We start from the raw sequence: 16519 nt of genomic DNA, 5'->3' as shown, positions 1-16519 counted from the left end.
TCAGGACCAACCAAAGTGTCACAGAATACTGAGCACACTTTGAAGTCCCTCTTAATCGGTCTGGATGTTACATAAAGCAGGAACAGGATGAGGAAGAGAAACAAACAAAATAACTAATAAAATTGGTTTGATGTTATATATAAGCTTTGCTATTATAACCCTGTCAGCTCTCTTTATTTGTGCTCTCTTCTAAACAAGAAACTTGAGTGTTTTGCTTAAAACTGCAGGCAAATATTAATAGCTTACTTTACATTCTCAAAAATAGAGATCACCCATTGCTTTTTTTGTCCCACAATCCTAGGAACCTCAAACCTGCAGAGCATCAAGCAGAGACTAATCTAATCAAGTCTGCTGTTGCTTCATCTTGGTACTGAGTCTAGGAGCAGATCTTATGGCTACAACATTGTTGTGTTCCCTCCTCCCCTCCCCTCCTAGTTTGCTTTACATAACACCTAACCTGATTAAAAGTTCTGGAGAACTCAAGAGGTTTGCTCACAGTTTTGTGACATTTTGGTTTGCTAGTAAAAGGTATTACCCAACTTTGAATTTTGGAACTTTTTTTTTTCTAAAATCTAATACAGAAAAGTAAAAACTTGGGTTGTGTCTTTTATTCTTGCTGCCCTGGGCTCCTACTGGGAAGAACAGGATATACATTTAGTAAATAATAAGAATATTCTAACAAGTTACTCAGTGGTACAACACAGCCCCGGAGAAGATGGGCTCTTCACATTTTATCTGCAATGCTTGCAGTTCATGGAGAACATAATTCTGTCAGAAATAACTGCTGATTTCAGTCCCAAAACACAGTGATCCCACACATGATAAATGTGGAGGAAAAAGTAAGAAATAACAACTAAAACTGTCAACTCAACTTAGAGAGGCCTGTAACAACCCCAATACGCAGGATCAAAATAGGGATTTGGGCAGACATACTACTTGCCCCTGGTATTAGACAGGTCAGAAGCAAACATATAAGGAAAAATCCAAATAAATCTGTTTTAAAAAGATCCAGTTTAAAGAATGTTGAATGCAACACTTTGATACAGGTTTAGTGTAACTTCCCTGCTCCAGACATTTCAAGCAGGTCTTTTCAGGTCTACGTCTACAGATTCATACTGAATGCTTCCAAAAATACAACACAAACTCTTTCATATACCTGGTCTCAACAATTCACTGAAGAGCTGAAGGAGAAAACGGGGGTCATAGAGATCTTGAAGAGCCACTTCACTTTGGTCTGTGCTTAGGAGCATCTGTCCTTCCTAAAAAACACAGAACATAAAGTATGATCGAATTTTAAATAACATGTCGAATTTTAGTTGCTGTGATAGCCTTCTCACAACATTCATGATATAAGCACTGTAAAGCATTATAAAGTTGGGTGATGGCTGTAACGGGTATGTTACTGCTGCTACTGTGTTGTTGTTTACAGCTTTCCCTGGCCTGAATGACTGCTGTGCATACTCAGAAGTGAGCCCCACTGACTTCAGTTCCAGGCAGGGGTGTATACAACTGCAGCCTGATGGTCCCTTTCTTTTTTTGTAAGGAAAATGTTTAAATGCTTCCTCAATAGGCAGTACAATCAGGCAGTCATCTTGGCACAAGGATTTGGTGGTTAATTCCTGGATACCAAATGATAATTTGATAACTCACTTGAAGCCTCTCTGAATTGAGAGGGTTGCTGTTTTGCAATTTTAAGCAGAATATGAAGCCATTACATAAAAAAAATACAGAAGAAGCTTCTCTGATATAATCAGCCAGATACCATTACTGTCATAGTGAAGACAATGCCACTTTTAAGACGAATGACTTAAGACTAAAAGGAGTTCATTGTATATCAAAAAGGGCAGGTATCTGATAGTCAGGCCAAGGCACCTCTGGGGGCAGAAGATGCTGATGCTGTGGGAAATGGAGAATGGTCCTCATCATCATTTCTCGGTCTAGCAGACACAGAATTTCTTCCATGCTTGGCTGCTGCCACAGTGACCTTCCCAAACTTGTGCATGTCTTGTGATGCTCCACAGCAGCTGGACCCCAAAGCAGTATTCTGGAAGCATATCAAGAGGAAGTTGTGTGTTTGCCAATTTCATATATGAAGAATAGGCAGAAATTACAGAAACCAATTTGACTTATAAATGGAAGAACAATGTTTCCCTTTTCCCTTCACTTCTTTATTTATTACCAGAGAAATCAAAGCTAGGATGTGTTTCCTTGGCAACCTTGTTTTTTCTTCCAAAGCACTTTGAAAGAAAATTAAACTATGAAGCAACAGTCACTCTGCCATGTTCCTTTTTTATCCAGCTTTAACTTAGAGAAAGACCTCCAACACAAAATTCTGATGAGGTGTACGAACAACACAGCTGTTTTCAGTAACCACCACAACCACACCATTCAACAAATGCAAATTCTTTTTAAAAAAAGATATTTCTTAGAACTCATTTATATTGATGAAGTTGCTTATCTGAAGGATGGAGAGGCAAGGGAAAACAAGTTTCTGCCTGGTCACTCATCCTGAGGAAGAGAGGGCTTCTTGCACTGTTTTGCTGAGAGCGGGAGTATGTCCCAGCAATTCATCCCAGCCGTTGCTGCTACCTGCCCTCGCTGCAAGGTAACCTAGATATTCAAGGGGAACACTAACATTCTTAGCTGCCTTGTGACCAGGAGAGATGAGAAGCATTGGCTCTAGCCCTTCCTCCCATTGGGAGAGGAGTGCTCCATCACTGAAGCAGCTGGAACAAATCTCAGGGAGGTGGACCACTTTCCTGACTTTGCCTGCTCCCAGAGGGAAGAAAATACTGGGGGGAAATACTGCTTGTATTCACAGCTGGGAGAAAGCAGCAAGCTGCCATTTCCCAGGAGCCAAAACAAGCAATCATACCAGCGAATCTATCCTTGCAGCTGCATGGGAGACAAGTGGAGGTCCCAATCACCATTGATTGCCCAAGCTGCTGGGAGATGGCAGCCCAGAGAACCTGCACTGCTATTTGCACCAGGGAATTCAGTTTGCTTTTAGCCGGTGGCCATAAGCACAGTAAGAGCAGCAGGGGCATATTCAGAGGAACTAAGGACTCAGTCTTTACTCTGTCTCCCATACTCCTAGGGTACAGATGTAATACCGTTATTGTTATTATTTAGTATTTATTAGATTTGTTAATTGCTAGTTACCCAAACGTCTCCAAGAGACTTACAATACTGTTAAAAACACAAATAAATGTATCATACGATAAAACAGCAATAATCCCCCCTGTACAGCCATAGAAGCTTTGGCAGCACACTAACAACAAACACTATCATCCTTATCTATCAAAAGCTTGGGGGGGGGAAGGGAAGCCTTTACTTGGCACTAAAATGATGTCAACAAAGGCGCCAGGCGGACCTCTTTGGGGAGCGCATTCCATAGGTGGGGAACCACAACTGAGAAGGCCCTCTCCCTTGTCACCACTCTCCAAAGCCTGCCACAGAGGGGAGAACCGGGGAAGGGCTTAAGAAGAAGATCTAAGGGTTCGGGTAGGTTCATAGCTTGCATCTTTCTAATGCAAGAGTAAATTACTGATGTGTCTTGGCTGTAATGCAATGTAGGATTCTTATAGGATACATGAGCAAGTTTTGCCTTGTATTGGATTACTGCAGGGATATATGGGAGGCAACGGGGAAGGATCAAAACGCTGCTCTTTGCAATGAGTCTCCATTAGTTGGGGACTCATACATCATCCCGTCTGTTCTATCCTGATTCTGCATGGAGACGAAGTAAAGTTCATCCCATTCCAGTGGAGGTTTTTAAAAATGAAAAATCTGCACAGAAAAATGGAATGGAATGGACGAGGGGAGGCGGGGCTTTTTAATTGTATGTATTACTTAAGAGGTGGTTTGAGGGCTTCCTCTGTGTTCACACTGTACATAATTTTAAAGACATTTTTTAGCCTTTTTTCCAGACAAATTTTCCTGAGAGCAGCGGCATGTCATCAAGTACCATTGCTCCCAAGGGGCATTGATTGCTACCCTTAATGTGTGTAGCAGCAGAAGCACTGTCTGCTAGCTAGCCACTCAACTGAGCTGAAAAGTACCTTTTAACAATTATGCATAGCATGATGTGAACAAAGAGGCAGACCTTTGGAGTATCCTATAAATGATTCAGAGTGAGTCGAAGGAATCCGTCAACGTGCATATTCTGAAAGGGTTCAGGTGAGGCAACTTCAGAATCTCAGTTTGTCAGATTCCATTTCCATCCCAACCACTTAGTTTTAAGGAATGCCTATTCCTCTTCAAAGGCTTATTAAATTCTACTCAAAGTGCCCCTTGTGTAAAAGCTTACTGGATGCAGGGCACAAATACCCAAGGCAGATAATCCACAGTGGGGCAAGACTGACACACCCTGTACATGCTCTCTAACCGACACACTGATCAAGTTGGCAATCAACTAACCTGAAGTTTACAAGGCTTAGACCATTCTTTTCATACAGTTTAAGCAGCAGCAGTATCTTCTGGTCTAAAAAGTAAAAGAGAGAGAGAGAAATATGACTCTCTATACATTAAAAATATGGTGGGACCAAAATTCCTAAGCCTTTGGGTGATCTCTGCAACACTGAGTGAGCATTTGCAACTTAGAGGTTTTTTTAATATCACCTTACATCACTCTGAACACAATACTTTCCAGTGATGGCAGTCCACAGCCACATATTGAAGTCTTTGTACAAGACACACAGCACCCTACCCAGCGTTCCCCAGGCTACTGTTCTGTTCTTCCTTTATCTAATCCAGCCACAACCCCTACACCTACAAGTCTTTGGGCCTCCAAACATAGTTCCTTTTCAACTACCACTCCTGCTAATTCTTGACATTACCCCTGTGTCCTAAAATACAGCTTCTTCCATCCAGAAACTGCAGCTAAATTGTCTGACATACATATGACACACATAATAGTTTGATCGCTGCATTTTAAAATTGTCCCATTAAAAACAAAACTTTATGGGATGTACATCTCTTTCAAGAGCCAATGTACTTACCAGAAACACTCAGTGTTGCACCATAAGCTCCAAGCAACACAGCAAAATGGTTACTCTCACAAACCTCAGGGCAGCATTTCACTAGAGTCAACAGGATGTCCACTAATGCCTCTGAAGCAAAAAAGGAAAAACATTTTTCTCCCTCATCCAAGCAACATATTGCCAAGCAATTTGACAATACTATGGTTGCTCCAGGACTTCCTTGCAACAGTGATGCTAGGTGCACACCACTAGGAAGTTCTCCAGGGCAAGACCTGCTAAGATGCATGGAGCATCATGAGAGTGCTCCTCTGTTTTCACGCAACTCCCAGTCATTTCAGCTATGCAAAAGAACTTCCCAGTGGACAGTGACTGGGGGCCACAAAATGGAAAACACATTATGATTAACCTTTCATTTCATAACCTCTCTTTCACAGAGTTCTTTCTAAAGAAGGCTATTTTCAATTCAGAAAACTTGTGTTCTAATATGGAAAAGGGCCTTGATACATATCCTCTTATTACCAGGAGCGGCTAGTGTAGTGTGGAAGTGGTTTCCTCCTAACACCAGTGTCCCTGCTGCTTACCTAGACGGTGCAGGGCAGGGACATGGCAGCATGGGTGCACCAGCAGGAGTGCCAGATCATCTCCAATGGTGCATCCGCACAGTCATGACCTTTTCACTGCTTTGCCCCTCCACAGTCCAGTTAAGCAACAGCGATGTTGGTGTTGGGGGGGGCAGTTCTGCAGCACCACCTCACACAGCCCTGACTGCTCATACTTACCACACTTTCTGTTTAAGTTTTGGGCAGAAATTGACTGGACTGTCCTTCCTTTCACCTCTACTCCCTCATCCAGTCTAACATGGGAAGCTCTGGCCTTGTGCTAACTAAAGATTCTTGGGGGTAATTAAACAACTCTTTGGTATGCTTTTACAGGGTCCCTTTTTACAGGTTCTCAAACTATACCACATAGCCCAGTTCCTTCCAATTTGCATTACTCTGCATCTGGAATAAATTCTATTGTAACAGCTAGTCACTTCCTAACAAGAAAGGAGAAAGCTGAAATTCTGAGGATTTTAACTAGCATTCTTCTTACCCCCTTAAGAACAGGTCATTCAAAACAAGTGGGTTATTTGCAGGTTTGCTGAATTACAAAGCAGAAATATAGAACCAAATAGTATTTCTTAACGAACACATCCCAGTTCATTTATAATAAGTGCAATGCAAACACAAATCTGTACTAAGGGACTGTAGTTGAGCTGAAAAAGTTATTTCTCCCAATATGGAATGTAATGGTAATGGAGAAGAGTTGGTAAATTTTGGAAGTTTAAATACTAAAAAAAGAATGTCCTAGATATAGCAGCTCTGAAAACGTCTAGGTGGGCTAGGAACTGGATGGATGAAAAGCAACATTTGAAAGTCACTTGGTTATATACAGGTAAAAAAGGAAACAAAAGAGAGATACCTCTTGCATGAACATTCATGTCATTGTCTTCTTGTGACCTCAGCATTGTTGACAAAAATAAAGAGTGCTGCGTGATCATCATATACAGCACTGGCAGCTTAAATAATCTCTGGCTAACAGAGGTTTCCCTCTGGTACAGCAAATATATAGTTGTATTCAGAGTCTTCAGAAAATTCTGGTCTTTATAACGGTACCTACATGACAGAGATTTAAAACAATGTTAAGATAAAAATCATGCACTCATCTTGCAAAGTTAATGAAAGAAAGAATTATATCCCAGATATTGGTTTGGTCTGTGAACTATCTAGTTGTACTGTTTGAGGAGTACTTTAGATGATAACACTTGGTAAAACAGATATTAACTTAAGACTAACTTAAATTGGCTATCAGTGCCAATCAGCTGATTGGAACTGGGAACATGCCTTCAAAGAGCCTTGTTGTAATTGTTGATCTGCTGATTGGTGGTTACAGGGATGCCCTTTGAAGTCCTGCTTGGATTCAAACCACTTGCTCCAAATGAAACATTTTTCCTTCTACCTATGTCTGCAGAGGGGAAAATGCTCCATTTGAAGCAAGTGATTTAGGAGAAAGCAAGCCGCCTTGGGCTGCACTAAGGAGTTGAGGACAGGGAACTTCTTAGTGCAGCTGAGCCCCACTTGCAAAGCAACAATTGGAAGCTCACTTTAAGCTTCCAGTTTGTCCTTTGTATCTGACATATGATATCAGGTGTGGGTCAGGTGGGTGTGGTTAGCAGGGAATGGCATTGCAGGTGAAACTGAGGCCTGTGCCAGGACTAATGAAACCTCTGGGCTGGAGATTCCCTGCTGGTTTAGTATGACATCTAAAACACAGCCATTATCTGCAAAATACTTAAGAATGACTAGGATGGGGTGGATCCTGCACCAGGAAATCCAAATCATGCTATCACATTAAGCAGTAAAATTTACCAAAATTTACTTACTTGACATAATTCACCTTCTTTCTAACACCTAGGCTTGCAAAATTCAGGGATCTTATTTGGCAAAAACCACCCAAAAGAAGGTCAGGAACAGCATGCATATTGGGGAGTGCTAATATCTAAGCCACAGAAGAGGGATAAGCCATTACCTTATAGTAACTAAGCCAAAGTATGTGTAATTGAAATTACAGTCTTCTCTTGCCTATCTCTAAGGAGCTGTGCAGGGTACTGAAGATCTCGGGGGGGGGGCACGTGGCAGTGGCAGGCAGGATCAGAGGCAAAAAGTGGGTGGAGCAAGGGATGCAACAATTACTTTTGTACAATAGGCTACATTTTAGCCATTCTACACCCCCCTCTATCCAGGCAAAAGCACTTGAGGAGGGTGTGGAGCAGGGTCACTGATGGGTGTGGCCTTAAGAAAACAGGGTATGGCCTGAAGAGAGTCCTAAGAGCCGGGTAGAGAGATCGGGGGGGGGGCGCATTCGATCCCCAGGCTTGAGATTTCCCACCCATGCCATAAAGGCTACACAAAATATAAAGCTGAAAGGTTCTGCACTATGTCACAAATTATATGCTCCCATGAATGGACGGGGGAGGCATTTTAATAGTCTATTTTGTTCATATTGTTCCATTTCAACTGTGGTTCTCAATCTATAAATTCTACAGCAGTGGTTCTCAACCTTTTTTGCTCCATTCCCCCCTTTCACCATTGTTCAGAATATAATTCCCCCCTTCCCAAGATAGTTCCTCATAGCGTGTTGACGTTTCGCGAGTGACGGTGGTGTTTCTTGTGAGAGAAAAAATTCTGAGTTTATATTATAACAGAATTTCTTGGAGCACTTTCTGGTCTTTAAATAATAATTTAATTTTGCAAATGAAAATAATGCTGCATGTTCAAGAATCGATTTTAATCTGTGATATTCTTTATTGAATGTCGCAGATTAAATTAAAAACAAACTACAATTTTACAGATTGTACATAATCTACAGGACATCACACTTTGCTGAATAGTGGTCCCAATTCCCCCCCCGGAACCCTAAAATTCCCCCCCGGGGGGGAATTCCCCCCTTGTTGAGAACCCATGTTCTACAGCAATAACTACCTGAGCATTTCAATGCTCAGGGTAATAGCTTAGCCATCCGTATTCATACGGGTCCTCACCCTCGCACAGGTAACCGTTGCAAAAGTGATTCCAAATGCATACCAAACTACTTAGAAAGCCGGGAAAATGTGTAACAATGCAAGCTACTTCTGCACAAGTAGGGGTCATTTACTTTGCAGGGCTGTGCCCTAACACGCAATTCTTTGTAACAGCACCAAATGCATAAACATGCTTACTTGAGCCCCATCTTCACAAAACTGTGCCAGTCTTCTGGAACCACTTCAGTTACTGAGTTCTAGGTAGGTAGGAAACAGCAAATCAATACTTAACCATATGCATACAGGGATGTAGGGACAGCGGTGGCAGAATAAAACTTTGAGAATCTCAGTATCCCCGCTTCCCTATCTGGAATTTTGCAGCTATGATATATGACGGCAAGTTATATAGAGTAAAAGAAAAAAAAATCTGTAAAGTAAAATGTATTGCACAAATGCACAACTGGCTTGGCAAGCTAACTCTCATAGAGACATGATGTGCCATTTACAGTGCTACATGCATCTTCTGAACACAGTTCAATAGCAGCCCCACGTACAGCACATTGTGGTAATCTAATCTGGAGATCTCTAGGGAATGAATGATTGTGGCAAGGTCTTGATTTTATCAGGAAGGGTCATATATGGTGAATCAGCTGAAGCTGGAAACTGAGAAGGAAGGTAAAGCAGACAGTAATTTTCTAAAGATGTTTGCATATTCATGTGCAACTACTTGTACACATGCACCCTCTGGTGGACTTATTGTTCCTCAGCTGTTGTGCTTGGTACCACTCTGTTTAGAATAATGTAAAACAAACAGAAGGAACACCCTCATTCTCACCAATAATTTCTCTAGCCTTGACAGCATGGCACTTTCAATTTCTGAGTGAGTTTCTTGTTCTTTGCTAGTGCTGTATGTAAGGATTAACCATTTTATGCAGACAGCTAGCAGACGTTTCCTCCATGAATGCAGCTTCTCTGCAGAGTTCTCCAGGACTCTTGATATAGCATCAGCAATGGCCCACCTGGACAGGTTTGAAAAGAGCAATAAAGTTGTAGCTTTTGTGTTCATTTCAACCAATTCCCCCCAACCTTAACTTTGAACTTCAAGGAAAGGAAACATTTATTAGTTTTTTTCGAGAGGTGGAATGTCAGCCAATTCAGGAGAGGAACTAAGCAGTGTCTTACACTCTCCAAGAGCCACAAGGATACTCCCCCTATTGAAAATACATGGGCACTATTTGGTCTAGTGTGCAGTCTTATTTGTTAGACACCAAAGAGGGTTGCATAAGTCTTATGGATGTTTCACTAGGTTATTAGCACTGGGCACAATGGGTTGGAATGATCTGCAGATCAGAAGAGCAATTGAGAAGTGAGTCGTGACCACCACACATGGTTTTGTTGGTTTATCTCCTTGTGATATAATTTCAGTCACTAGTCTGATACAAACAAAGCTTCATTTCTTTGGCCCAGGCAACTTTGGCCCAGTTCACACAAAATGCCAAACCTAGTTTGATGGTACACAGAGAAGCTTTGTGCTGTCTGGTTCTGGTTTCCTCCTTCGGTTCAGATTCAGCAGCAAATAATAGTTTGCCACTCACTACATCTGAATCAGGCAAATGACAGTTTGCACAAACCCATATTTTGTCTACACATCAGGATTGCAAACTGAGTTGAAACCATGACTTGGATGATATGCACACTTCAGATCTTATGGTAAACTACGGTTTACTGCTAAAGAAGTCATGATGGATGGAACTGGCAACTTGGGGAGCATGCCGGGGGATGGCATCATACTTGAATCAACCCTTTCACTCTGATAACCAACACAGAACAGACTTTGAGAGGATAGCAACAAGCATTCTGATCTAGCCAAGTTCCAGTGCTGAAACTGACCACATTTTTGTTAACATTCTGAGTATTAAGTTTGTATACCCTGTGTCAGCAAAATATATAAAGTATAGCTTTAAGCCAATATAGCCAGTAAATTTGTTGTTAGCCTAAAGGTTTGTATCCCCTTTAAGGCCCCAGCATTCTTAAGCATCTTAGAGAATTAGCTCAGAGCCACCTGGAGTCTAATCTGGGGTTCCTAATGAGCGTTTGGTGTGATATCCTGCCAAGAGTGATGCTGGGAAGGTACCTTGTTAACCAAGATGATATAGATGTAGGAGTAGTTAAAGCCCCGTTAGGCAATTAGAGGTTGTGCCTATCAGTTGTTGTTATGTTGTATGATGTAACTTGCTTAGGAATATGTCATATTCCTAAGCAGGTGGATGGGTCAAGGGACGGTCAATGGTGAAATAGTATAGGTGTGTTATCAGTTGCTTGTTAGCAAAGATAGAGATAAAGATAAGGCAGGCACATAGTTTGCCAAGGAAGGATGACAGAATATTTTAGCTATCTATCTTAAGATAATATAGCTTTCTAGCAATTAGTCTGCTTTTGAAGGTGTCCTGTTAAAGGTCAGAATAGCCAATTATATGTAGCAGGTGCCATGATGTAATGTTTTGATGCCTTAAAGTCATCACTCATGTATGTAATCATATCTGTTTGTATGCAACTTTTATGCTATAAAAGTGTCTCTTGTGCCCAGTATGAGTGTTCAGTCTGACACCAGCTACTGCAGAGCTGTGTGGCTGATCCACTTTTATTGGGGATACTTGGCTGTATGCTTTGTAAGTGAACTCAATAAATTTTAACTCTTTGTAAGCAAACCTCACGTCTGCATCTCATCTCTGGTAATCCAAACAAGAACCTGAAGGGTATACAAAGTTGCTCAACATATCCTCAACATTGTTAGTCAAACTGTTATTTAACTCCCTTGATGCTGCTCAGCAAAAGATGATATACTGTAAATGATTTCTATAGATCAGAAGTATTAAAATACTACCCCGCATTGACAGCATGCACCTGGGAATGGAGATCATATCCTTGATTGTGTTTATTGTAACTACCACTGTTCAGTGGGTAATTCTATTGGTCAAAATGCAGAACTAAGTAGAAATTAAGTAGGCTTACTGTTCATGATTTCCTGCTGTCTTAAGAGTTACCAGTAATGTTTCTGTTAAATTAATGAATATCTCAGTTTCTGAAGGCTGCAGTAACTTGGAAAGAACTTGACACTCCTCAGTTAATGGCTGTGATGAACCAGTATTCAAAAGAACATTCAGCAGTTCTGGCCACAAAGCTTCCCTCAAGACAGACATAACAGCTGAAGAGACTGTAGGAAAGAACAACACAAGTCACAGGGATGGCCATAGCAACATTTCTAAAGAGTGTACTAGAGGTTACTGCAAAAGCCTAAAGTCCGTGGGATGACATACAAAATATCTACTCAGAGCAGTCATGAGAGACATCACAGCCTCTGGTTAACTACACATTAATAGGCAAAAAACCTTGTGGTTTAAGAACGTACCTATAGGTCACAGATATTTCTATCAAACTTTAAAAAGCAGGGAAATTGCACAGCTATAGTGAATGCACCAGGAGAGCAGAGACCTGACCTCCTCTCTGACTGCCCTACAAATTTGTCAAAATGCAAACACAATTTGGGTTGGTCTTTCACAGTCCAATCCACTTACTGTGTAGCTTGGAAGAATTTGGTAACATGTGCCTCTGAGCATATGGTGAGTGGTGGCAACACCTGCCACCTCCAAAGATAGAGAATTATATTTTTGTATGTTTGTTGGTGTTCTTCTTACTTTGCTTCTTTCCTGTGTTACTAATGTTTCTAAAGGGAATCTAAACGAGAAAATTTTATTTCCCTTATTATTCATCCTAGAAATCCGTGTCAAATTTATTTTTATTAATTTCAAAGCCTTTTTATTGGTCAATGTCATATGATGGTGAGACAACCTTTTGTGTTTCAAATTGGAGGTTATGTTCTATTTCTATTTTGGGTACATTAAAAGTTGAATCTGCAACTGCAGTTTGATGTAAAATCAGACTGATTACAATATGTTGCTACTTCTGCAATGACTCTAGCTGTTGGAAAAAAGAGGATGCATGTTTTCAGCCTGCTATGTTTAAACCACTTTATTTAAGGCAAGGTGGGCACAGTCAATTAAAAACATAGAGCACACCTAGAATTTTGCTAGAATATATTTCACCTCCCACTGTCTTATCTTGTGCAAACTGAGACACTCCTGGGGTCCACTGGAGACTATTCTGCAGAAGTCAGTGCCATTATTCCACAATTACGTTTGGAGTTTTTTTAGTGTAAATTTTTCAAAGTGTTGCTGTACTTCACATATTCACAGAAACAAAAGAAAATGATTTCCTATAGGAAACTTCACTAAAATTGCAAAGGGAATCAGACATATTTAACGTGACCATATCAGCTGTCTTAATAATGTTGCTTCCTCCCGGCTAAAACAAGATCAGCACAGCACATGTCTTCTTTCTATTATTTGGGCAGGTTGCAGGTGTTGCCACCACTCACCATATGCTCAGAGGCACATGTTGCCAAATTCTTCCAAGCTACACAGCAAGTAGATTGGACTGTGAAAGACCAACCCAAATTGTGTTTGCATTTTGACAAACTGGTAGGGCAGTCCAATATCTCAGAAAGAAGGTCAGGTCTCCTGCTCCCCTGGTGCATTCACTATAGCTGCCCAATTTCCCTGCTTTTTAAAGTTTGGCCGAAATATCTGTGGGCTATAGGTACATTCTTAAACTACAAGGTTTTTTGCCTATTAGTGAATTTCCCTGCTTTTTAATCCGGGAGGTAAGAAATGGGATCCTGTCCAAGTTTACTGAGAATGGATTGATCATTCGCATGCTTAATGAGTTCAGTGGGATTTACTCCACTGCAGTCATGCTTAGGATAGGTGAAACTGACCACAGGTGATGGGGAGAGGAGGAAGAGGAGGAGGGAAGGGAGGAAAGGCAGAGGGGAGGACTGGGGTGGGAGCAGGCAGGATAGGGAGGGGAGGAGAAGGACAGGTTTGATCATTTGCATGTTTATTGAATTCAGTGTGATTTACTCCCATGCAATCATGCTTAGGATAGGTAAAAATGACCGGGGGGGTGGAGGGAGGGAGGGTTGGAGTGGGCAGGGGAGGAGAAAGAAGGAAGAGGGGAGGGGAGAAGGAAGGGAGAGAGGGGAAGGAGGGGAAAAGCAGGTCTGATCATTTGCATGCTTATTGAGTTCAATGGGATTTATTCCTACTCAATCATGGTTACGATAGGAAAAAGTTACCATGGGGGAAGAGGAGGGGGAAGGAGCATATTGGAGGGGGACAAAGGAAGGGGGGCAGGTTTGATCATTTGTATGCTTATAGAGTCCAATGGCATTTACATCCGTGCAATTATGCTTAAGATAGGTAAAACTGACCATGGTGATGAGGAAGGGGAGGGGGAGGAGGTGATTGGAAGGGAATGGGTAGGGAGGGGCAAAGAAAGGGGGAGGGAAGGGGCAAGAGGGATAGGATGGAGGAGAAGGCAGGGTGAGTTTGATCATTTGCATACTTTTTGAGTTCAATGGAATTTATTTCTGTGCAATCATGTTTGAAAATGGAAATGGACTGCCTTCAAGTCAATCCTGACTTATGTTGACTTATGTTTTACCATTGCCTTCCTCTGAGGCTGAGAGGCAGTGACTGGCCCAAGTGTGCTTCATGGCTGTGTGGGGATTCGGATCCTGATCTCCCAGATCGTAGTCGAATACTGACTGGGGGGGGCGGGGGGGCAGGGAGGGGAGCGGAAGAGATTGGGTGGGCAGAGGGGAAGCCTCTTTCCTTTCCAAAAGGAAAACATTGCGAACAGTATCACTGTTTTTCAGCCTTTCCCCCACCTTTTTATTCTACAGCAGGCACATGTAGCCTCCCACCCAAATTTAAACCAAAGCTGCCCCTGGCCACATCCACACCAGGCCTTTATTTCATTTTGGACAGTCATGGCTTCTCTCAAAGAATCCTGGGAAGTGTAGTTAGTGAAGGGCGCTGAGAGTTGCTAGGAGACGCCCTGTTCCCCTCGCAGACTTCAATCAGAGTGGCTGACTGTTAAACCAGTCTGGCCACTGAAGCTCTCTCAGTGGAACAGGAGTCTCCTCTCAACACCCTTCACAAACTACACTTCCCAGGATTCTCTGAGGGATACCATGACTGTCTCAAGTGAAATCAAAGTCTGGTGTGGGTGTGGCCCCCTGATTAGGCAAGCCCAGCAGCTGTGAGTCTGGCTTTTAGAACTCTGACAGTTTGTTCTTACTGAGCGTGCCTGATGTTATCATAGGGTCCCAGCCAAACTTTATTAAATTAATTAAAAATCACCCAGGCATTTTTTAAACTTTTAAATGGAGAAGATGAAGGTCAGAGTATGGGGCAAGGTTGGTATTAGGATTACAGGTACTCTGTGAACATGGCTGATTTTTAATGAATTTCAACAGATTGAGAATTCTCAGAGAAAAAAGTCCAAAAGGGCTCTGTGGTTTTTTTCTCTCTTTTTACACTTTCAACTCTCTATTCTCTCTGACTGTTTTGTGTATTGCCATGAAAATTTAGAGAGTTGTTAAGCAAGCGTTTCTGAGTTCAGGACTATAAGTTTTGTAAGTTTTGTTTTGAAATGAGCTTATGAGAAGCATCAGAATGGCATGGGGGTATTTTCAATGTAACATTGCGGAATGTGAAAAATCCACGCTGGCTATAGTATACAGGCACTCTCGTGGCTGTATAATCTCTTGGGAAAAGGTAATCATACAAAGATTCACACAAGATTCCTCCAAAACCAGGTCCAGATTAAAAGTTTCTTGCATAACCTGCATTACATAATTTTATAATAGAGGGGCATGGAAACAAGCCAAGACGGGGGAAAAAATAAGTTATTTGGTAATAAAGTTGGGGAAAGTTAACATCTGAAGTAGCTGAATTAGCTGGTCCACTTGTTAAACATTATTTAGGGCTTGGACCACTGGAATTTGCAAGTTTACTTTGTGAAATGAACAGCATATACTCTTTATCTGATGGCCCAAAATAGTTACAATACCTAAATAAATAAATAAACAAATAAACAAACAAATAAATAAAAAAAACCAATCAAGGGTGTTACATGCAACCTATTAAGTTGGCCTTCGTTACCTTTTGACAGGCGGGTAAAACTGTGCTGCTCTCGACAGTCCAAGTACACATTGATGAGTGGCAGAAAAAGTCCAACGTTCTTTTTCAGAAACTTGCCAGTACCACACTTCAGACACCATAGCTCAAACTGCAGCAAGTGAGTCCGACTATACTGAATTAACAAAGCTACAATGGCAAGGGATGTTTCTGTTGAATGCTTAAGGCAGGAAAGCTGCACATCGACTCCAACTGCCTGGGCAAAGACAGGCTCTTTCTGTAAGGCATGCACAAAGACCTTTTCCAACTCTTTTGTGACTGCTGTGGACAAAAGAGTTCCTATCCCTTGAATGTGCTCTCTTGAAAGGAAGAGGTCTTCCTTCAGGGATCGTCTTTGGTAGCTGTCTGTGAGAAGCAGCATCAAAGTCTCTCCATAAGTGCTCAAGCATGTTTTTTTTTCAGAAACACTTTCAGATGCCTCGGTGGCCAGCTTTATCTTGGGAAGCTGCAGCATAGCCAAAGTGACTTCTTTTAGTTGTTGTGTATCCATGTACGTATGCAGTTCTTGCAACGCCTCCACCTGCTGCGACCTTTTGAGATTTATCCTGTAGCCTTCTTTCCTCCCAGCACGCAGTTCTTCCAAGACAGTTTTAGTGACCGCTTCAAAATATCTAGAGAGCATATCTAGTTGGCTCCTGAGTTGCAACAGTGGGCAGCCCATCTTCAACAACTGAAGAATGCCATGATTTAGGTGAGCAGAGAGTATCTTCACTTTAACTGGGCTTAAATTGTGAGTGGGGAGAGAACATTGTTCTACAGCCAGGAACCAATTCTCCAATGTCGGGTGTTTGAAGACCAAAGAAAGCAATTCTTCCAGTATCTGCAATGGAATTAGTTACAAGTAAAGACATCACTCAGCTGACATAAGAAGAGTC

At 41.7% G+C, this 16519-nt stretch overlaps 1 protein-coding gene across 4 annotated transcripts in view; it reads right to left on the bottom strand.

The window, feature by feature from the left end:
• URB1 (URB1 ribosome biogenesis homolog) overlaps positions 1 to 16519 on the bottom strand; it is a 78715-nt gene that overhangs the window by 16541 nt on the left and 45655 nt on the right. For all 4 annotated transcript variants that reach the window (XM_061627820.1, XM_061627818.1, XM_061627819.1 and 1 more), the window contains exons 22-30: positions 15609 to 16464; positions 11554 to 11755; positions 9377 to 9560; positions 8740 to 8798; positions 6444 to 6637; positions 5001 to 5111; positions 4420 to 4483; positions 1873 to 2044; positions 1157 to 1259 (exon numbers count right to left, since the gene is read on the bottom strand). In XM_061627820.1, coding sequence (XP_061483804.1) covers positions 1157 to 1259; positions 1873 to 2044; positions 4420 to 4483; positions 5001 to 5111; positions 6444 to 6637; positions 8740 to 8798; positions 9377 to 9560; positions 11554 to 11755; positions 15609 to 16464 — 1945 coding nt within the window. The remainder of the gene's footprint in view (positions 1 to 1156; positions 1260 to 1872; positions 2045 to 4419; positions 4484 to 5000; positions 5112 to 6443; positions 6638 to 8739; positions 8799 to 9376; positions 9561 to 11553; positions 11756 to 15608; positions 16465 to 16519) is intronic.

The sequence above is a fragment of the Rhineura floridana genome, chromosome 5, assembly GCF_030035675.1.
Source record: "Rhineura floridana isolate rRhiFlo1 chromosome 5, rRhiFlo1.hap2, whole genome shotgun sequence".
Lineage (NCBI taxonomy): Eukaryota > Metazoa > Chordata > Lepidosauria > Squamata > Rhineuridae > Rhineura > Rhineura floridana.
The sequence above is the reverse complement of the archived record's forward strand: the minus strand, read 5'-3'. Positions and strand labels throughout refer to the sequence as shown.